The following is a 22079-nucleotide window of genomic DNA, read 5'->3' on the forward strand; positions in this document are numbered from 1 at the left end:
CAGACACGTGAAAAAGAATCAAAATGGGATCCTTTCACTACATTTTAATTAGAGTTTGACAAATAAGTTAAGATCTTTTCAGCGCACAAGACAACATTTCCAACAATGGCGCTAAAAAATTCCTATATTAAAAAAAATCAGAACTACTATTTACATGAAAATGCGCACAACTGAGCTAACGGGAAGCTTGAACATGGCCTACGGAAAGCAGTATTACAACAGTAACATATCTGGATGATTGTCTGCAAAAGTGGCAGAAAAATGGCCGCTTAGATGCAACACAGCAGTTTCTGAGTGGCCTCTCACAGTTTCACCCCGACCGCTCCAGCTGGTCCGACGAAGAGTTTTTACCGTAAGGACATCAGGCCACTCTGGTGCTGCTACATTCAAGGACTCTTTCTGAGTCCCGGTGAATAAAGCTTTACAACACAACATGGGACGATAACAAAAGCTTAAGAGTTAAGGTGACTGGGACCTCGGATTCCATTCATAATCACACCTGACTTTTATTTCCATGTGGTAAAGTCCCAGCTGTAGATGTAGGGCCGATAAAAGGAATGGAATAAAGTGTTTTCACGAATCTAGAGCCCACGTTTCGGTTGCACCTCTGAAGATATGACCGTGTTATTCAGTGGTTGACATTTCTAAAGTGGCTGCTTTCTTTCAGTACGACCAGTTCTATTAAGACACCTACTTTATGGTGATTAAAGACCCACGCAGAAGGACTTTCAGAACATTCAGTGGGCAAAAAGAGTTCTCAAGGAATCCCTTTTCTAGTCGGCACTATTGCTGTTTCGCAGAAACGGTCCTGAACTGTGACCAGACCGGGATGCGCAGTCACTCCATGCACTCTGCGATCTCTGTGCCGTCCACTAGCAGGGTGTGGATGATCCCGTCCCGCCGCTTCCCGCTGCTTACAGCCTTCACACAGCAGGTGTGCTCTCCCAGAGTGAAATGCGTCTCTGTGCCGTCGTCCACAAATTCCCCCTGCGGGCAACAGAGAGAAAAGTCCGTTTTTTTTTTTCTTCAAATCAAATCAAACTTTATTTATATAACACTTTTCCTATGAAAACACAACAGAAAGTCCTCCTCAACTTTAGAAAAACTATATTATCTCAACTATTCATTTTTTTCTCCAAAAATTCTGCAGATAAAGTCATAAGGAACATGAACTTTGTTTGTTCTTAACAGAAGGAAATATCAAAACCCAAAGAAGACGTATTAATCATTTGCATTGGAATAAAATAAATTATTAATCAATGCAAAGCTGCTGCTTTTATACTTACTGCAGTCTCCATTTTTTCTCCGTTACACCACACATCCATCGTGTCCTTCTCTAAAATAAGCAAAAGCAGGCGTAAACAACAAACAGCTGTCATAATCCGAGTGTGGAGTTTCCAGCTGTTGACAGATGTTGATGAGTTTTAATTGGCAAAATGTCAGAAAAGACAGGTTTAAATAAACTACATTTATGTCCATTTACAAACAAATGTCAGAAATAAATAAAAAATTAAACAGGAAAGCAAAAACTTTCATGGGTTTTAGCCCAATTATACATTAGGCTCTTCTATTTTCAGCTTTTATCACAAATGTGAGGAACCAGCCGCAGAGTTATCGGTTTATAAAGCCGCACAGCAAACAGATCACAGTCACACGGTGACCTAAATGTGGGTTCTGTGGTAGCATGTTCCTTCATTGACAAAAACCCGTTCTACCATCAACAGAGCATGATGACATTCACACTAGAAACATGTGCATTATTGAGTAGATTCTGTAAGGGGATTAGTGGCTATCAGTGCCAATTATAAGCAGGATCGGGTGACCCAGATAAGTGAGGTGGCTGAAGGTGGCGTTAGGTTGAAAGCAGTTTAAGAGCTTAGCCTCATCTCAGACATAATATGAGAGGCAGAGCTGCTCTGTAAGACAATAACGATGATCTGATTTAAACACAGTGAAGAATCAAGTATGGAGGAGCTCACCAAGGACTATCCTGCAGTCAGAGCCATCCAGGTTGAGCAGCCAGGTGCTGGTGACCTTTGACCTGTTCTCCATGTACTGCTTCAAGCTTTTTCCATTGATCTCCAGGGTGTATTCATAAGCAAAGCCGCTGACGGCATCAATGTTGATGGTCGCTTTGGTGTCCGACTGGCCCACGTTGAATGTCTCCTTCCCCACGAGTTTGAACATCCAATCCCGTCTAAGAACCTCCTAAATTAAGGTTAGAAGGTAACTACTAATGACACTTGCTTTTTAAACCATTTCCCCCCAGGCAAACAGAATAAAACCCCTACCTTCCCATCAACGTAGATGACCCTTTTCCCCGTGGTTGTCCCGTGTTCGAACTCTATTCTGTGGACTCCGTCGCTCAGCGCCACCTCCCACACACCTGCGAGATCGCTCGACATCTTGACCTTTTTTCGGAACCAGCTGGACGCAAACAGAAACCGAACTAGAACCACAAACACAGAGCCATGGTGGTTAAACGCTTTCTTTCAAACGTTAGCTAACACAGCAGCTTAGCAATTAGTCACGAAAAAAAAATAAAGGCTTTTTAATTTTTTAACGTTTCAGTAAAAGATCATCCATGTTTATATAAGCTGCAACCGAAATACAATAATAATCAGTTAAGGGAAAAAACAAAACGATTCGCTGTAAAATGTTGCTAAAAAAATAGCAGGTAAGCTAGCAATGTTCCTCAGAGGAGACTTCCGGATTTGACGAAGTCTCTTTCAAAGTTGAAGCTTTTAAAGGCTTGAGTTTTTTGTTTTGGTTTGGAAACACTAACATTAACACTATTTCGAGACTAAATAATAAAAATACAAAATAAAACCTCTTCAGTTTCTTTTCATTTTCCTCCTAGGCTGCTGAGGTAAGAAGGAAGTCTTGAGAAACCTGCTTAAAATTTTGGAAAGGTGATAAAACAATGCTAAATGTTAGGAACACCAATGTGATCAAGATACCGAAAAGACAACAGTATCCACATGAAGTTGAAATTACATTTTTTTTAATAATGAAAAACAAAAGAAAATATTTTCATGGTTTTATTTTTTAAAGAAAAGTGGCCCTAACATTTTCCGGTCTGAACTCACAGCATTTTCCGGACCTTTGACCGCGAAACCTGCTCAGCTGCAAAGGCTCTAAACGTCATTTCAGTCGTATTACCTTTAAGACATCAAGGTTACCTCAGTGGTGATGAAAAACGTCCCTCCGGTTCCGTGATTTCGAACGTATATGGCGCCACTTTACAGCTATTGACGGCGTAATGCAAAATGCGTTACCATGGTTACGCAGCGTAAAACAACACACGGGCTTGTCTCCGCCCACGCCCTTAAAGCCCAACCCTCGAATTTAGAGTTTTTATTTATTTATAGCTATGTATTATTATGAATAAATGTTAAGATTCTAAATGAATTCTACTGGTGAGGAATTATCACTCAAAGGTAACTTTGTCAAAAACAAACATTGCATGGAGTAGAAAAAAAAACAAGAACAATATATTTAATAAAGTTGTGGCCTTTTCCAATATTTATTGATTTTGATCATTTTTACTAGTTTTTTCCATTTAATGAGCAAATGAAGATTTTAAATAAACTCCTTTTAAAAGTGATCTTTTGGTGCCAAATTTGAAGTAAGTATCATAAAAACTGTACGACCAGATAGCTCCAATATTTCTTCCCGTATTTATTGCACCGCTAATGTACGTTTGGGGGTTTGAGAGGCTGTAAGCTAGCCAGAAAATGTGTAAACAGAGAGCTCTCAGCAATGGGGAGGGAATAGGGGTGCTTTAACAAAAGCTCAAAAAGAGTGAGACCAAACAGTATAAAGATTTGTCTTTTGCAATTGCAATTCAGGAGAATAATCTGAGGAACATCGACTCCTTAAGGCCGTGTCACACCGCCACTACATACATTTTGCCCAAACTGCACGCATGAACATTGTCCATACGTGAATATGGTCAATTTTCACATAAGTGGGAAAATGTGTGATCTTTACGTGAATATTTTTACAGATGTATCACAAATGAACCATGTTAAAAGACCGGAAGAAAGAGGATAAACCACACAAAGAACACGTAAATCTACTTAGAACATGAACTGTGCGTGATTATTGATCTGTTTATATGAAATTCATTGGTGCTTGTTTCGTCAATCATATCATTTGAAGATGATATGTGCGGCGTATCTGTGATATCAAAGTTATACATCGGTGGTACATGCGTAAAAGATCCATTAGACATGAGTGGAAAGCCATGAATTTGCGTATGCATTGTAGCATGACTACATATTTTATTATCAGGCATTTTATTATACCTTTTGATAATTCAATTTTATTTGTATAGCCCACATTCACAACAACAGTCGTCTCAATGGGCTTCCTATTGGTAATTGAAAAAGTGAAACATGAACTCAAAAGGATCATGAATACATAGAGTTCAATAGGAAACCAACAAACTGACTAAGCTATACTGGCATCCCTGCCCTTAGACCCCCCTTATGCATTTACTTGGTTCCTTATATACATGCATATTGTGTGAAGTAAGATCTGAAACCTGTATCTGTTTTTTATCTGTGAGGTCATACCTGTCATTCTTACCAGGAATGGCTGGTCTCTTATCTTTGTGCTTGTAAGGATGGAGTCAGGGCCATTGTATGCCATCACTTGATTTACACACGTTGGGTTTGTTGTTAGGGGGGACTAAGAGCGGAGCAGATCAGCGCAGAAGCGAAGCACGTCTTTATGCAGACGCCCCTGGCTCTCTGTTTTACAAAAGCTTTGAAACGTCGTGCAAACTTGTGAGATTTTTCCTTTTTCCCATTTGCACATCTGGTTTTTGATGTCCTTAACCATCCGAACCTGGGAAGGCCTTACACGGCCGCAGCAGCATCTCACCAAAATTACAATACAATTGCGCAAGATTTACGTAATAATTGTGTGTAAACTTCGTACAGTACGCATAACCCAAATTCACGTAAAGACCCGTCGGCCAAAACCCTTGACAGACATCTGTGAAGATCGATGAATGCAAGAGACACTTATGAATTACCACGAATGTAGCAGAAAAAACACAATTTCATCCGTGGAAAATGCGTAGTCGCTGTGTTACACGGCCTTTTGACAGAATCTGATAGTTGTGCAGGAAAGGTTAAAAATATTTACCAGAAAAACTGTGTTCACTTCAAATCGTTACTGTTTTAATTTGGAAATACTTATGAAACTGTATAGAATAAACCAAAGTGTAATGTTGGGGTGTGAAGGAAAGAGTATAAATTCTTTACATCTCCATTTCCTCAGGAGGTTTTTCCTGTTTTTGTTATCAGGTGGGAAAATGGCGTCTGGAGCTATTCTTGTTTTTGACTTTTCAGAAAGTCAGCTCAGCATTTTAAGTTGAACTTGCCTCAGTAGTTAATGTTTTTAATATACAAAAATAGATTTTTTTTACATTTCTTTGTAATCTAATACCTGTTAGTTTCAGAACACAGACTTCAAACTGTGAACTATTAATTTCTTGAGGGCAAGGTTTCAGAAAAACATGCGAGTCTACTCTTTCTGATGGTTATCAATCCTTCAAACACACCACAAAGAAAAACAGGAACCTGGCCAAAAGTAGTTTCAAAGTAGTTCAATGTATTTTCAGACTTAGTTATCTTTTGATGCTTTTTTATTCTTAAATGAGTTGAATTTAATGCACAATAAATATGTTTTTGCAGTGTTTCTGTCTTAAATTTTGATTTAAAGCTAAAATTACACTCATTTTGAATTTAGAAGAAGCTCTTTTTTACAAAAAACCTAGAAATTATGAAACAAAAATGTTTTAGATTTGTATACACAGTCATAAATTAATGCTTAAACTGACCCTTTCTGCACAATTCTAATTAGATAAAAGAATCGCACCTTGTCTCTGAAACTCTCAACTATTAATAGTACAACAGAACAGATAGAATCTACAGTAAAGTAACAGTGTTATGATGCAGTTTATTTTTTGTTTTTTTGTTTTCCTGATGCAGTTTTTGGTTCTGCTAATAACTGACACATTTTATTCATCATCATAGATTATTTAAAAAAAAAGTCAAACAAACACATTTTATTTGAAAAATATATTTATTAACTGTTATTTATTTTTCATTAAAAACAAAGTAACTGCAAGAAAAAAAAACCCTTATTTTTCAGATTAAGCACAGATTACAACAGTATACTACTTTCGTTGGTGTATCAATGAAATTTAATCTCCAGTAACATTTGAGACTTTCTTCTAAAACAGAAACTCGATTTCACCACATCTTCCTGTGTGAAAAGATATGATCTGTGATGGGAGGTAAAAACACATTTTCCACTTCAACCTGAAAATAAAAAAAAAGGCAAGAAAAACAGAAGTGCACACCTTTCAAGCGTAAAAGATCCCAGCTTCTGCAGCAAAGATTTACACTCATAGTTGGCAGCAATGATAAACGGCATTTTGTGACCTTGAAAAGGTCACATTCAATACTTAATGATGCTTTCCCACCTCTAATTAATGCAATCTTTTTACATTTCAATGTTCAACTAGACTAAATGATCTATTTTTATTTTTTCTTACCCCTCTGACACAAACTCATTTGTTCTGGGTTTTTATTAGGTTTCAAACCATCAAGGTGGATAAAAAAGTGAGGTGAAGGAGTGCAGAACCAAAAGAAGACACAGCTGTGAAGCTGTTGGACCTGAACAACATCCTAGGCCAAAATGGAAAATTCAAAACTTTTTAAGGCACACATTGAAACTCAAGAAGCATTTATTTGTATTTGAAACAAAGCATCCATCAAAAACATGCAAACTTTTACATGCAAATAGTTACAACTGACTGCAAGGTAAACTTAATGTCAAACAGAAGAAAATGTACCAAATGACCAAATCTAAAGTCCCGTTTCGATCATGTTTTAATCTATTTTCCAAAGCGTTCCCAGTGGTTTTTCATGATCCCTTTGCCGTTTTTAGCCTGATATCAGAAAACCTGTGTTATTTTCTGGAACCGTTTCTGCAGAGCGGCAGTAGTTCTTGAGAAATTTGCCTCAGAGTTGTGACTGTTCATGTGGAGCAACCCCACCCCCTCTTCCCCATAAGAGCTTGGAGCAGGGAGCTTGTGACCCGTCCAGCGTCTTTTCTACGGGACAACTATGATCTTTTTCTCATCTGCTCCTGATTCACAACAGTGTATTTTAAAGCTTAATGTTTTTAATAGATGTTCTCCAACATCAGAAAAAATGCAACAAGAACTTGTTAAAAATGCCTAAAACCATGATATTCATCGGAGTGAGTCTTTATAAAAAAAAGTACAAGCTGCTAAATCACCATCAGTGGAAACTATCTACTGTTTTCTGGTTTCCAGAGAAAGGCAAAAGAAGAACTCACTAAGCCAAAACAGCAGTTTTGTAAGCCTGCATGACTTTAAAAGCATGTGTTGTTCTTTGTGGACTCTCTCAAGGCATTGAGGGAAACGTAGTTTTCAACGTTGCTTCATGTTATTTGTTCTATGAGGTGAGAACTTTGGAAATTACGAGGACACTTTAGATCTTCGTGAGAGTTGGATTTCAGGTTTCCCAGGGAAAACATTTCCCTCATGAGGACAGATCTACATGGTCACTGAGGTGTTTTTGGATCTGATGCTGCCCCAGCTGTGGGCAGAGCCCTTTCTGTAGGCCATCTGGATCCTCTTGCTGATCACACCGTGTTTATAGAGGGAAAGCAGCAGCTGGTTTCTGAACTTCTGGCCGATGAAGGCGTACAGCACCGGATTGATCGCGCAGTGCATGTAGGCCAAAACCTGCGTGACGTTCAGCGTCACCTCCACTCTGTAGCGGGTGTCACACGAGGTCACCTTCAGGGATTCGGCTCGGATGAGCGTGTCGGTCAGGACGGCGACGTTGTAAGGCAGCCAGCAGAGAACGAATCCTAGCACCACCGCCATGATCACCCGCATGGCCTTGTGCTTTTGCTGGTTGCGTATCTGGAGGAGCGTCACGCCCGTCCTGCCGTAGCAGAAGGTCATGACGACCAGGGGCAGGAAAAAGCCCAACGTGTGACGCAGAATGCGTAAACTGAATTGCCAGAGGTCACTGCTATCTCCAGTGACGTTTTCATAGCAGATGGACTGGTTGAGTTCTTCGGCGAACATGCTCTCCCTCTTGATAACAACGGGAAGAGACAACAATCCGGCCATCAGCCACACCACACTGCAGACCACTTTCACCAGGTGGTGATTCGAAGACAGCACGCGTGTGGCCCTCACAACGGCAAAGAAACGGTCCACGCTGATGCACGCCAGCAGGAAGACTCCGCTGTAAACCGATGCTTCCTGGAAGCCGGACAGGACTTTGCACAGAAAGTTGCCGTAACTCCAGCCGAAGTGAACGTAGGTGCCCCAGAACGGCAGCGTGATGCAGAAGAGCAAGTCAGCTATCGCCAAATGCATCAAGTAGATGTCTGTGCTGCCTCTGCCCTTCTTCATAGTGCAGACCACAAACACCACCAAGCTGTTGCCAATCAAACTGAACAGAGACACCAAGATGTAGACGACCATCAGGGCGACGGAATTAAATCCAGGCACAGTTACATTGCATGGCAAGGAGTCATCTGTGACCGTCTCATCACTATACGTAAAATTGTAAGAATCGTTGAACAACGTCAAATCAAAATTGCTCTCAGCTTCTTCCAAGGTCAACTGGGTCTAAAGAAAAACAGAGGTGTTGAGGTTAGACATGTTTTTAATGCTACAATGTTTTAAGCTTCTTCTTCTACATTTAGACTTGGAACTACTGAAACATTTTCACTTTCTGCCACATTTCACACAAGAAAAGTTACATCACAAGTTTTCAGTCACTGATCGTAGCCAAAAAACATGTACAATCACTATTAAGACACATATTAGGCTAATTTGATGTATTTTGCAAGATAACTGCAGTTTCACAACATTTTACTGCTCTTCTGGGTTCTATTAACTTTTTTCAGAGCAAACATTTTTTTAAAAGTTCGAAAAAAACTCGACTTCTAAACCCTTTAACTTTCTTCGCACAGAACCAAAATATGTTCTCATGAAAACATAAATATATATACATAAAAAACAATAGTTGCATACCGCTTTGTCCCCCATGTCTTGGCTGCTCAGCATCAACAGATAAAGCAGACTTAGAATGTAAAGATAAAGCCTCATCCTCTCAGCATTGACTTGAAGAACTTAAAGAACAGCCCTATCATCAGCCGTGCTCACAGTCGCTGTGATGTTGTCAGCACACTGTGAGACAAGTAAGCAGGAAAACCACAAAATAATCTCATAATGGATCTACAAAGACCGAATACTCCAAATAGGTGCTTTTCTTTTAATGTTACAAGAGCTGCACTTGCAGAGCAATACTGCTGAGGCTACTGAAATTAGACAATAGGACCAATTCCTAGACCTTAAAGGGCTCAAAGTGCATCAGACATGACAAGCGTCAGATGAGAAACAACATTTCAGACATTAACCACATTCACAATAAATGTCTTGCATCCAACTCACTTCGCTTTAATTGTCCAGCAGCAATCCTGGACTCAAGGACCAGATTGTTTTTGTAATTCTTCTTTTTTTTTATTGCACCTTTGAGCAAAAACGTCACCCTGCTACATACTTAAAAACTCACAAAAATGTACACGCACCCAGTACCTGGTGAAAATTAATTGTGGGGTTAGGGAACCTTCCTCCTGGGCCCACCCCAAAAAAATAAAGATGACATCACAGCAGGAGAAACTGTCAAAAAAATGACCAGGGCCAAACTCTCTTATGGGTCCCAAAATAAAATAAAAAAGTTACAAATCAAACTGAAACAACCTGGGGATATCAAAAAGTACCAAAGGAAATTTTAAAACTATTATGGGATGACTACAGGACCTAATGCTTGAAAAACATTTATATTTTTGCAGTAATAACGAAATTTCACACACAATCCAGGAATATTGTGAAACATTTAATACATAAATCATCAGTTGAAACGTAATGAAATTTTAGATTTTATGTCAATTTTAACTACTACTATTAATGTAGAGTTGATATAAAACACTGCATTTAAATCAAATAACTGCCAGAACTCTTTTTTTTTTAAACATTCAAATTTTAACCAAATCCTTTCTTTCATTCTGATCTGAAACTTTTATGAATGTTGGACCTCTTCTACTGACACTAAACATTTGTACACAAGGGGTTTTAATCCTAAAGTGTTTCCTTTAGCGCGTTTTGATCAGACCTTTCCTTCATTACTAGGGGTGTGTACCAAAAAGAGTCTGGCGATACGATACGTACCTATCGCGATATTTTAGTGGAACACAAAGCACCGCAATCCGGGATTTTATATAAGACTGGCAGCAACATGGCACAGAGTTTCAGTTCGGTACTAGTGCTTGTCTCATCACAACAAAACAACCTGCATCTCTGAGATCTCGACTTAGTTTTGTGTTGTAGTTTTGAGCTTTTTAAAGAGACTCAAAGTTCTCAGCTGCCATCTAGCAGTCGAGGGTTTAAGTGGAAAAACAAGACTCAGATGTTAAAGGACGCATATACATCGATACAAATATCACCAAATTACATATCGCGATATATCATCAAATTGATTTTTTCCTTCACCCCTATTTATTACAGTGGGTTTACTCCAAAATCTGCATACTAGAACACGAAAACGCAGAATTTTGACAGAAAAAAACAAGTATAATGTTCAGCCTCTGCCCTCTGTCTTAGGTTTAAATTAAGTTCCATGGCCTCGTGGTTGATTGCATGTGATGTTACCATTTAAAAGTCTATGCTGCAAAGCTTTCTGCACAATAAAGTTCCTTTGTCTTTCATTACTAAGAATGCTACTAGAGTCTCAGCACATGCTTTCCACAATACGTGGACAGACGTTTGCAAAATCTGCACTTTTTACAACTCGGGCACCAAGTTTGAGGCAATACAAATTAAAAAAAAAAAAAAAAGGCGAGTGTATAGAAAACAGTCACAGAAATTGGTTTATAAATGTTGAAAGACGTGTAACCAAAATCTCCTGAGAAACGCAAGAAAAATGATCTTTAGTGAAGCCGCAAAAAACACCCTCCTTCCTGTCTGCAGAAGAGCAGCGCAACATTCAGCCACAAGAATGACACAGGCTTTCTTTAGAAAACATGATGGTCTCACCTTCAGGTTCAGCAAAATGCTGCTCTGCCAGCTCCAGCTTTTCAATTCGTCAACCGCTCGAGCACATTTTGAAAAAAATGAAAAAAAGGAATCTCAAAAGTTTGTCTCCCTTTACCCCACAGTTGGCATGGCAAAAAATGTTTACTTTTATGAAGAGCAGATATTTAATCTTTCCTTTTTTTTAATTACTTACCCCGTCGTGTTTTTTAGAGTTTTCTTTCAGGTGCTTTGGGTCTTTGACAGCAGAAACAGAACAGAAAAATGCAATGTTTTTGGAATGAATGAATACTTGTTTTGATGGCGTGATTCACTGGCGACATATTAAAGTTGTTGATTCTGAGCTGCCAGTTTCCATAAGTGCCCAAAATCCTAGAAGAGTTGAAATCTCACAGCAGCCAGGTAATAACTGAAAAGGTTCCTTGGATTTATACTTGAATTTTGTTTTTATGATTTGCGATAGGTAGACAATAATGGTGTTTTTTTTATCATAAAGCTACAAAACCAAAAACTGTAATCCTCAGATTTTGTGGGTAATGATCCTTCTCCTTTTCCTAGGTTTCACAGATATTGTTTTAAAAAGTGTCCAGAAGGGGGCAGCAGAGGTCTATTCGTGCTGCCTTCACAGAAATCAAAAAATGTTTATTGAAATTTAAAGTATTAAAAAATAATTTTTAAAAAAAGTGGACATCTTTTGTTTGGGGTTTTTTGTGATATGTGATCGTTGTTTGTGGTTGGCTGAATTACGCTTTAGGCTGAAGTAAACCGTCTGTGACACGTTCCAGCTCATTTCTAAAATGTTGACTCTAAATAAATAAAAGTTACAATGAGGGCCACCGCTTCCAGGACAAGTGGAAATGGGCATAAAGTTTCAATAAAATGTGAATCAGCTGTGTCTGCCTAATATGCCAAAAGACTGTGGCTGTTTGGGATAAATATGCAGTAATATTGGTAAAAACGTGAGATGTTTCCTCATCCGCTTTATTAAAGCGCTTGTTTGGAATTGAGCCTTAGAGCTGGTTTTTGTTTTCCCTTTTGAAATACATCACATAGGGTGCCTGCATACTAGAAAATGCCACAAATGTTTACATGTTAATTTAGTTTGGTCTGCGTTCACTTTTGTCTACTTTGGCCATGCGATGCAGTCACATCAGACGCTATTGAAGAAGATTTCAATGTGAAAAACATTTAATCAGAAAGATAAAAAGATTTTTAAAAAGCACCTTCAGCTCCTAACAGCACCAATGGAAAGCAGCTTTTTTCCCTCCTATTTGACATGAATTGTAAGTAAAGGCATAAACAATACAAGTAATTAGAAAATTAGAAAATGTGACCAAATAAACAAACCAAATGGGAACTGGTTAAATAAAAAAAAGTAGTCCTCATGTTCTGAAACAAACTGGGTTTTCGTAGGAACTTCTTTTTCGCAGAACTGAACCATTGGGGTGGTCCGGACACATGAAGGCCTAAAAAACAAGGGATCCTTTTTTTTTCTGTGCACAAGTTGTCCATTAGTTTTTGACAAACACATTGATTCTTGTTGATCATCTGTATTATGTGGTCGGATATTTCTGAGAGAAATAACTTCAATTATTTGGGACGAGATCTCTTCAAAGAAAGCCACGTTTTTCACGAGAAGCTGCAGAACTTTGCTCGCCGCCATCAAAGAGTCGAGTTGTTGCTTCTGAATGGTTTCTGGAAGGTCTGCACGAGAAACTTGGAAACTGCTCGGCCTTGCTGCTCATATTAATGACAACAGTGTGTTTTTGACCATATTTTTTATGTTACTGTAAACCTTCAAGTTTTTCTCATTAATCCCCACAGTGTTTGTGTCTCGTTTAAGTCCAAATCCGCAAAAACTTTCCATTTGAAAAAGAAAGACAACCCCCACAAAAATACAAGAGGAAATCATTATTGTATAATAAAGTAAATGGAGTCCAGATCCAGTGAAGAAACGACAGGAATCAAAGGGAGAAATTAAAAACACGTGAAAAAGAAAGTTTTCTTTCATCTACAGCTAAGTTTTGAATTACCTGGTTGACATATTGGCATGTGACACCCTCATGGATGCCTCTCAGTGCACAAATGTACCAGTCTGTCCTAAAATTTAAAGTCATGTTTACTTTGGGAGGTTCAGCTCTCCACAGTAAACAGACCATTTACTGTATAAACTGAACTGACTCTGTGTGTTTTGGATTTTTGAAGTATTTATTGACATTTCTAAGCAGACTGCCATTCATCCGCACAGGGAAGGCAAAAATAATTTTATGTGAGACGCAGAAAAGGTGACACCTGTTCTTCTTTGAAGTATCCTTACATTTTTAAGATTAATTATGGATTTTTAAATAAAGGTCGATCATCTTCCCTTCCGTCTTTGCGTTAGATGGTCAGATTAGCTGGTTTTAGGTGGGGATTCTAGCCGTCATTTATTGAGGGTTTCTATCAGGTCAGTCTGTCGCGTTTTACCAAAGAGGGAAGGGGAAAACCTGATCAGTTTACCTTTTTCCTCTTCCTGGTGATGTCAGGAGTTACTTCTCAGGCTTACAAATGAAAGTGTCTGAACTTGGTCGTCAGCGGCATAGGCTGGTTGAAAAAGTGTGTTGGAGGCAGGAAGTTTAGTGACAGTTTGTGTGTAGACAGATGGCACACAGGAAAACAACTGTGTTTGTGGGAAAAAAAAGGCTGACCACAGTGTCAGAGAATGTAGAAAGAAGGCGCAGGTTTACTTTACGCAGGACTTAAGCAGAACAAACACGTGTAAAATGCCCCAAACTGTGTGCGGAAACTCTCAGGGAGCTCGTAAAAACCCCTGAAGAATGTGCCCAGATGTCATGGTGTTGCAGTGATGGAGGGAACTTGTAGTGCGAGGCGATTACAGAGACTTTGACCGAGGATCAGACAGAATCATGCAGTTATTCTGATCTATGATGCGTTCTTTTGAAGCGAGAAGTCAGAGGGGTCATCAGCACTGTGCTAAAGCATTTTTATACTTGATTAAAGTCCCACTCCAATCATATTTTGAGTTATTTTAAAAGCGTTCCCAGTGGTCTTTTAATTTTGATTATGCCACTTTCAGCAAAAATGAGAAAAATCAGTGTTGTTTTCCAGGGTATAGTTTCTGCAAGAGCATTAGAAAATCAAATCACCTCCGAGTTATGGGCGGGTTTTTATGTGTTTTATTTTGTTTTTTATTATTACCGGTAGTATTATTTATTTATTTTTATTGTATTTGCTATTTTGACTACTATTTTTTTTATCTTACTATGATCTATTTTACTATGGGAAGCACTTTGAAATTCTTTGTAGCAAAGTTCTTTGTAGGAAAAGTGCTATTCAAATAAAGTTGTATTTGAATTACAGAGCAACCCCGTCCCCCCTTCCCCTCCCCATTGTTGAAAGCTCTCTGTTTACACGCTCTCCCGGTAGCTCACAGCCCCTCACACCCCCAACCTGAGCAACATCTAAACTATCCAGCCGTACAGTTTTGAGCCAAATACCAGCTCAGACGAGGAAAACAAAGCCGTCCATGAATCTATTTGTCTACTAGTGGATGCATCAGAATGGAGCAGAGCAAGGAGTTTGTGGCCCACCCACTGTATTTTCTAAGCCACAACTGCGATCTCTTCCGACCTCAATTTTGTCGTCTACTCCATATTCACAACAATTTGAATAAAAAACTACTTGGAAATGTAATTTTAAGCTTAATTTTCTTTACATATGTTCTACATCGTCAAAAATTGCCAAAGGAACATTATACAAACTCCAAACACACAATTTTCCTTGTAGTTAGGTCTTTAACTATTGCATAGAATAAGTTACAGATATGGTGAGACTGAGCACTAATTACCGCCATGATCTTTGTGTTTATTTGACCTGCAGCTGGATCTTCACCATCCTTGGAAAACAGTTGTGCCCGAGTTGACTTGGTGACTTTGGTCAGAGCCACACTTTGACCTCTGTCAGTTCCTTTTCAAATAGTGTAATTTTACTGCAGGGTCTGATATTGAAGAGTTTTTCCCCCTCTATCAATAGATTTTATGCTCAAGACAATCTCCATGTGGATTTCTTTGTCTGAAAAGCTTCTCATGTAATGACGGTTAGATGTTTCACCGGATTCTTTTGTTTAAAGACTCTAAAAGTGGATCTAGAGGATAACTTGCTTCCCATTCATTTAGCTTCCTCAGTTCTGGGAATTGTAACTGAAGATTCAGGTTATGTCCTACCTGCTTAGTGGGTGTGGGGGAAAATGAAATAATTAAATGTCAATCTAAACCACTCCTCCACAAATGGATGGCACAGCACAGAAGCATCACAACATCACAGCAGGCTTGAGGGACGGTGGGGGGCTCCTTTGAGGACAATAGTCACGGTCACAGGACAGATGGTTTGACAGAAGGGTTAAGAAGTCTTTATTTCAAAATGGACAAACCTTCTTTCATCAGAGGTGGGGGTCTGAAACGCTTCCTGTCTCCTGTTTTAACATCTTCGCTCAGGAGACCGAGGTCCCATTCCCACCCACTTTACACCAGCAATAAACAATTAACAAGTGCCCCCACCTCTGAGCCACACTAGGACCCCCACCGAGTAAAATGACATTAAACGGCCGTCATAAAAACACTGGATTGTTGACGTTTGTGACATTTAGTCCCTCCCCCCCAAACACACACGTATGTCTGAGACACATTGGCTACGTTCACACTGCAGGCTGAAACGACCCAATTCCGAATTTTTTGCCCCTAAGCGGCCCAATTCCGATCTTTTCATGACAGTCTGAATGACACAGATCCGATCTTTTCAAATGCGACCCAGGCCCCGTGGGTTTGCCGGCCTGATTCCGAATTGTAGCCGATCTTTTCAATTGCGACCGCCGTCTGACCGGCCAGGCGACTTGATTCCGAACTGTACGTCATCGACACGCAACAAACGTCATCATTTTGCGTTGAAGTAGGCGGGAACGAGAACGTAAACATCAACCATGGTGGACGATGCTGCTGAGATCAGTCAGTAGAAGGGAAGAGAGGTCACCGATTGGATTAATATTTGGGCTGATCGCTCTTTTCAGGCCAAACTCCAGGGCTCTGATCGCAACTGGGCGGTTTTTGAAAAAAATTCCAGATAAATGGCAGAGCGTGGTGTTGAACCTTTACCGCGATAACTTTTTTTTCTTTCTCCCCTTTGACCGTGCTCAGAAGCGCGGGGGACCCAGGCAATCCCCCTCCTCCTCCTCCCTGTTCTGATCCTTAGATTCTCCAGAACGGGTTAATAAAGAGTCCATAGCATTTATTCTGGGGGAAACCTTCTTTTATTACCGTCATCCGTAACACACAACATGAATGCGCGCCCACACTGCCCCCCCCTATTCTCTATCGCGGCACGCGCTTGCACACACGCGGGCGCGCGGCCCCAGCACATACACATTCCTCTTCCACTACAGTGGGTACAGACGATCCCGACTCCAATGCCTTCTTAAAATGAGAAGATTGTAATTGTGCTGCTCCTTTGTGAAAATAAATTTAATATTACAAAAAGAGCTCCGCTTTTGACAACACTGTTGTTGACATCCATTGTTAACGTTGGCTCCGCAAACGAGTGACGTCGTTCACCGTTGAGTATTCTTCTGGCTTCTGCGCATGCGGGTCTCGTTTGGGTCGTGTCACGGTCACACTGGAGATCACAAAAGTTCGGATTTACTTGGAAATGTGAACGGTCTAGCAAACAATTCGGATTTTTTCAAAAAATCCGAATTGAGCATTAAGCCCTGCAGTGTGAACGTAGCCATAGATAACTTTTACTAACCCATCAGCTGTTAGAAGATATTTGGCTGGTCAGAGAAACGTTATAGACCTTTAAAGTCCAGCTGTTTATATCTTTGAATCTAAAATTCGGTTGTAACAGAAACATTTTGATTGACAGGCGACAATCCTTAGCTTTAGGATAATCTTGTACCGTCAAGTTTTGTTTGTTCATCCTGATTGTCTGGTTTTAAGAAAGACACGGTTGGATTTGACTGCCGGGAAAGAGAAAATCTGCCTTTGGATAGGCTTAAAAAACTGCACCCTTGGTGCAAATAAACCGTCATTGGAACCATTAAAGGTAAGTTTTGTCGATCCATGTGTGGCATTGAGTCATAGGCTTTCTTGTAATCAATCCAGGCTGTGCACAGGTTGGTGTGTCGTGACCTGCAGTCTTAAGCAACTGTTCTGTCAACCAGGAGTTGGTGTTTGGCACTGGAGTCTCTACCAATGCCCTTCTGTGCGTTGCTCATGTATTGATCCGTGTACCTACAGATTTTAAAATGGCTTATAAACAAGCAAACAAACAAAAAAATGAAAGAAGACCAAAAATAAAAAATATCTACACACAGATATATCAAACTTAGGATAATAAAATTGATTGGAGATACATGCACATATACGAATATATCCACATACATGTAAGTAATCCAATTGTTACTTTCAATCATAAATAGTCACATTAATTCTTATACATACAGAGCATGATACAATGAGACGATTTAATAAGTTTGTCAAAAGGACTTTAATTTATTGCTCAAACGGCAGTGAGAGGAAGTAAACCTATGTAAATCCACCACTATATATATATATCTATGTATATATATATAGATATAGATATATAGATATATAGACATATATATAGATATAGATCTAGATATATAGATATATATATATCACAGTGTTTTTCTGTTCATTGTTTAAATAGGAAAGTGAAGCATTTAAAATATGAAGTATAAGAACCAAATAAACTGCATCTTTAACAAAGTAAATGCAGCAAAGTAATGGGAATTCTACTTTATTGGCTATGAGGCTAAAGATGATCTAAAAAACAAACCCAATTGTTGATGTGTTTTGTGTTTTCTAAGTCATTTGCTATAATCCTATTTTACGTCGTGTGCATTGTCTTTTTTTCTTGTTTCCACAGGTTTGTTCTCACACCAGGTTGCAGTTTGTAATCACCTCAGCTGTTTCTGATTCATTTAATTAGTCCCTCAGTTTATTTAAGTCAGTGGTTTCAGTCACTCATTGTCAGATCCTCTGTTTTACTAGCTTTTGGGGCTCTAATGGAAAGGTTTGTTTTGATTGTGTGGGGTTTTATATATAATTTTTTGCATCTGTTAAAATTCAAACGATAATGTTCACATCATGTTTCCCTTTGTTTGGTTTCTTGGTCATTTTTGAGTCCCTCTAACATTAGTATGAAAAGACAAGTCATTTCAAATTCACAGTTCATTCACAAAATGTCTTCACATTTAAAGTTTTTTCTTTTTGTCTGTTGAACAAGGTTCTGAAGAAAATAAAATCTTTGGATTCTGCAGAAAGATTTGGGCATTCAATTCAAACTTTGTTCGTCTGTAATGTTACTTTTTCTATATTTTTACATCAAATCCTAAAAGTCTCATTCTCTGGCCTGTTTTGTTACTCCAGCAGCTGAAATATTTCTCCCCAGATGACTGTGCCTTCCGCATGCCGCTTGCGTAACAAACAGGAACATCTGAGTCCAGAGGTGTGCCAGAGGGGATTTGTGACCTTTAAAGCCCAGAAAGTCAAGTTGGAAATTGTTTTTCTTTTCACCTTAAGCCACAGTTGGAGAATTTACTCAGTAAAACAACATCCTGTTGGACAGGATAGTTCTGAAGCCAGGACACTGAGTTCACAGACCCCATCAATCCTGGCTAACACATGAGAATCAGTGAATGCAGTTCATTTTTTTCAGTTTTGCTAATCTTCCTCTTGTTCTGTTCTCACATGCTGGTTTATTTTTTTGCCTTCCTAAATTCTTTAGCTCTTTTTTTTTTTTTTTTTTTTTTTTAGTTCCTGCTCCTGTATTTTATGCTTTTATGTTTTTCCGCTCCTTGAAAATGTGGAGACATTTTTTTTGGATGAAGATCAGAGGCCACTTTTTTTCTCTATCTCTTCTAACTGGGGCACAATTTTCTGCTTTGTCAATCCACTCTGAACCTTTAAAACAGCTCGCAGCATGCCGTCAACCCCTCTGTTACAGGAAATGTCCGGTATGTCTGCAAACGCAGTCGGAGCTGCATAAAATCCTCCGCTGAAGATTACACTGATCAGTTTACACTCCAGTCTGCTTTTATCATCCGCACACGTCAGCAGTGAGTAACTTGTGATTTCTTCGAGGTGCTCAATTACAGATTATGTGTTCAGCACGAGGTTGTGAACTAAATTTTTTGTCTTTGGGTTAAAGCTTCATTGTCTGGGTTTAAAACAATAAACCTTTGTGTGTCTGTGGAGGTCTTACGTGGGCACAAGTTTCCAAAACAAAACAACAAAAAAACACTTTCCTTAGACACAGTCTGCTCCTTGTTGGGCTGGGTTCCACCTCTGACACAGTAGATTGCTTTGTTGTTACTTTAGCGTGACGAATCCCAACCTTTACCCCAAATGCAACCCAATTCCGTAAAACGTAAAAATAGGACGTGCCCGCAAACTCACAGCAGACACATGTTTATGGGCTCCTCACCCTAGGAACAAATAACAGCTGGTTTTGTTAAACCTCTGGCTTTCCTTGTGCAACTCCTAATCCTCTGAGTAAAATCTCTGAAGACAGCTAAGACAGATCACCAAATGGAAGGGAAGTTATCGTCAAAAGCTGTTCCTGAGAGATGTTTTCCTGTTGGTAAGCCAAAGAAATGTGGAGTCAGTTCATCCCTTTTGATGCAATAGCTTGGGCAAAACCAAAGGGAATAAGCATAAAGTAAATAAGAAAGGCTGGAAAAAAAATTCAATTAAAAGGATTTCAAAATGATGGGCAACAGTTTGACTCCAAATTGTCAGTTTACATAAAATGATAATGGAGGGAGGATTTATGTTCATAGAGAGCACTGGCGTATTGACTGGAATGTGGAAAGATCTCAACCACGTCTTTCCATTGCACGGTTTGCTTGTACAGGCATGTCTTGATACAACACAGTTATGACAAATCATGCAGATGGAGGCGGGAACAAACAATTACAGCTGCAGAGAACACTTGGGATGGCTAAACCAAAGCTGCCACAGAGACATGAAAAAAAGCAGAAAGAAAGCATCAGATGTTGCCCTCAGCATCATTGTAAAAGATGATCGATGAGGATGGGATGAAGGTTAGTGAAGCAATCTGTCTCCCAAGAGTCTACAAGCATACTCATAGCTGTCTTTAAGAGGTGGACGGAGCTTAAAGTATCCCACTGATTTAAAGCCAATTTCTTGGCTCAGTGGTGTTTGCCACCTTGACAGAAGAAGAACGTCACCAAACCCTTTCTTGGAAGACAGAATTATTTACTGGAAAAACAAGTTTGACAGTTGCTGGGACTGTCTGTTATAGGCCTGAAGATTATTTGTTCAGCCAACTACAAGTTGAACAAAGTTCATCACTTTTTGCAGATAATAAATATCCTCACTGATGGAAAAACAGTTTTCTAACCAGGACAAGTTCATTGTTGTGGTAGATTTGAACTGTTTTACATTGTACTTTATTGGCAAATCAGTCCTACATGAAAGTGATTGGAGACTGCTTTTGTTATGAGTCACCAAGTGGTTACTTGGTGAACTGATGTTCCCCTAGATAGCTTTCATTTCAAATGTGCTTTTAAAATTATCCTCCATCTGGATGATCCAAAGGTAGATTGAGAAATGGTCATGCTGTCAGACTTGACCAAAATGGAACTTTCTGGTATAATTGCCATTCATACAGAGGGGGAAGAATGCTGAGTTACATCCCGAGAACACCATTTCCACATTGAAGCATGGCGGTGGAAACAACATGGTCTGGGGCTGCTTTTCTACAAAAGGTACAGGAGGACTGATCTGTGTGAAGGAAACTATAAACAAGGCCACGTATGGTGAGATTCTGAGAAAAAAAAAATTCTTCATCAGTGAGAACATTGAGAATGACACGTAGCTGGATCTTCCAGCACGACAACCAGCATCACCCAGGCAACCAAGGAGTGGCTACATAAAAAGCATTTCAAGATTCTGGAGTGGTTTTACCAGTCCCTTGACCTCAATCCAACAGAGATGAAGTTGAAAGGCCTTTATGCCCAGCTACAGAACAAAAACGTCACAGCTCTTGAGAAGATCTGCATGGAATAATGGACCAAAATAGCAGCTTCAGTAAGCACAAACCTGCTAAAGCTCTCCAGGAATCATTTGATCTGTCTCCTTACCAACCAGGATTACATTACAAAGAAGAATTGTACTTATTTTCTGCTCCAATTTACAAAGAACATTAATACAAATAACAGTGGTAGGCAGGGCAAGAAGCAATAAATCGAGACAAAAAAATGAAGTTTTTATCTGTTAAAGATTTAATAGTATAAACGTTTAAATATTTAATGTGAACTCCAATTTGTTCAGCAAAATGCCTTACGCCTTGAATGAATCCATCTTTGGTGAAGTGTTGAGGATTCCCTGATTAGTTAGAGTAGAATCTGTTGGAAAAAAGCAATGGGTTGTTTGAAGGGAACAGCTGGTTTGAGGAGCAGCAGAAAAACCCTCTGTTCCCTCAAACTGAATGAGGAAGCACCATCTGGAAGACTGGAGGTCGGGGCACTGACGCGATGGCCTTTCAAATGGAAGGACCATTAAAAAAGGAGTAGAAATGAGACCTCTGTTTGATTAAGATTAGTCCCTTTTCATTTCATATTTTATTTGTTTTCTTTTCTTTTTCTACTGTAAAGCGCTTTGAGCTGTGTGGCGTTTGTTTACTTATGTATTTATTTATTTATTTTACAAATGAAGGTTTATTTGAAAGAAGTTTCAGTAGTATTTTTATGTGAAAAAACCATTGTTACATGAAACAAAATTAAAGTTGATCGACTTCGACTATATTATTGCTGCGTCCTAAGTGTAAATGTTTTTATGAAATTTCCTGACACATTTTAGGTTTTTAGAAGACTTTG

At 39.2% G+C, this 22079-nt stretch overlaps 2 protein-coding genes across 3 annotated transcripts; both read right to left on the reverse strand.

Moving 5' to 3' along the window:
- Positions 1–29: 29 nt before the first annotated feature.
- Positions 30–3322, reverse strand: faima (Fas apoptotic inhibitory molecule a). 2 transcript variants are annotated; one of them, XM_004081982.5, is made up of 5 exons: positions 3183–3322; positions 2292–2449; positions 1980–2208; positions 1287–1336; positions 30–987 (listed from the first exon to the last, which is right to left on the reverse strand). In XM_004081982.5, exons 2-5 carry the CDS (start codon positions 2403–2405, stop codon positions 838–840), a joined length of 543 nt encoding a protein of 180 aa, XP_004082030.1. In that variant the 5' UTR covers positions 2406–2449; positions 3183–3322; the 3' UTR covers positions 30–837. The 2 variants fall into 2 exon arrangements, with proteins under 2 accessions (XP_004082030.1, XP_004082031.1); XM_004081983.5 differs by having other exon boundaries at positions 3163–3302.
- A 3428-nt stretch (positions 3323–6750) lies between these two features.
- On the reverse strand, positions 6751–9269 carry cxcr2 (chemokine (C-X-C motif) receptor 2). The gene is made up of 2 exons (XM_004082009.5): positions 9107–9269; positions 6751–8698 (listed from the first exon to the last, which is right to left on the reverse strand). Exons 1-2 carry the CDS (start codon positions 9179–9181, stop codon positions 7604–7606), a joined length of 1170 nt encoding a protein of 389 aa, XP_004082057.2. The 5' UTR covers positions 9182–9269; the 3' UTR covers positions 6751–7603.
- Positions 9270–22079: the final 12810 nt, after the last annotated feature.

This window comes from Oryzias latipes, chromosome 21 (genome assembly GCF_053564925.1).
Source record: "Oryzias latipes strain Hd-rR chromosome 21, Olatipes_Hd-rR_3.1".
Lineage (NCBI taxonomy): Eukaryota > Metazoa > Chordata > Actinopteri > Beloniformes > Adrianichthyidae > Oryzias > Oryzias latipes.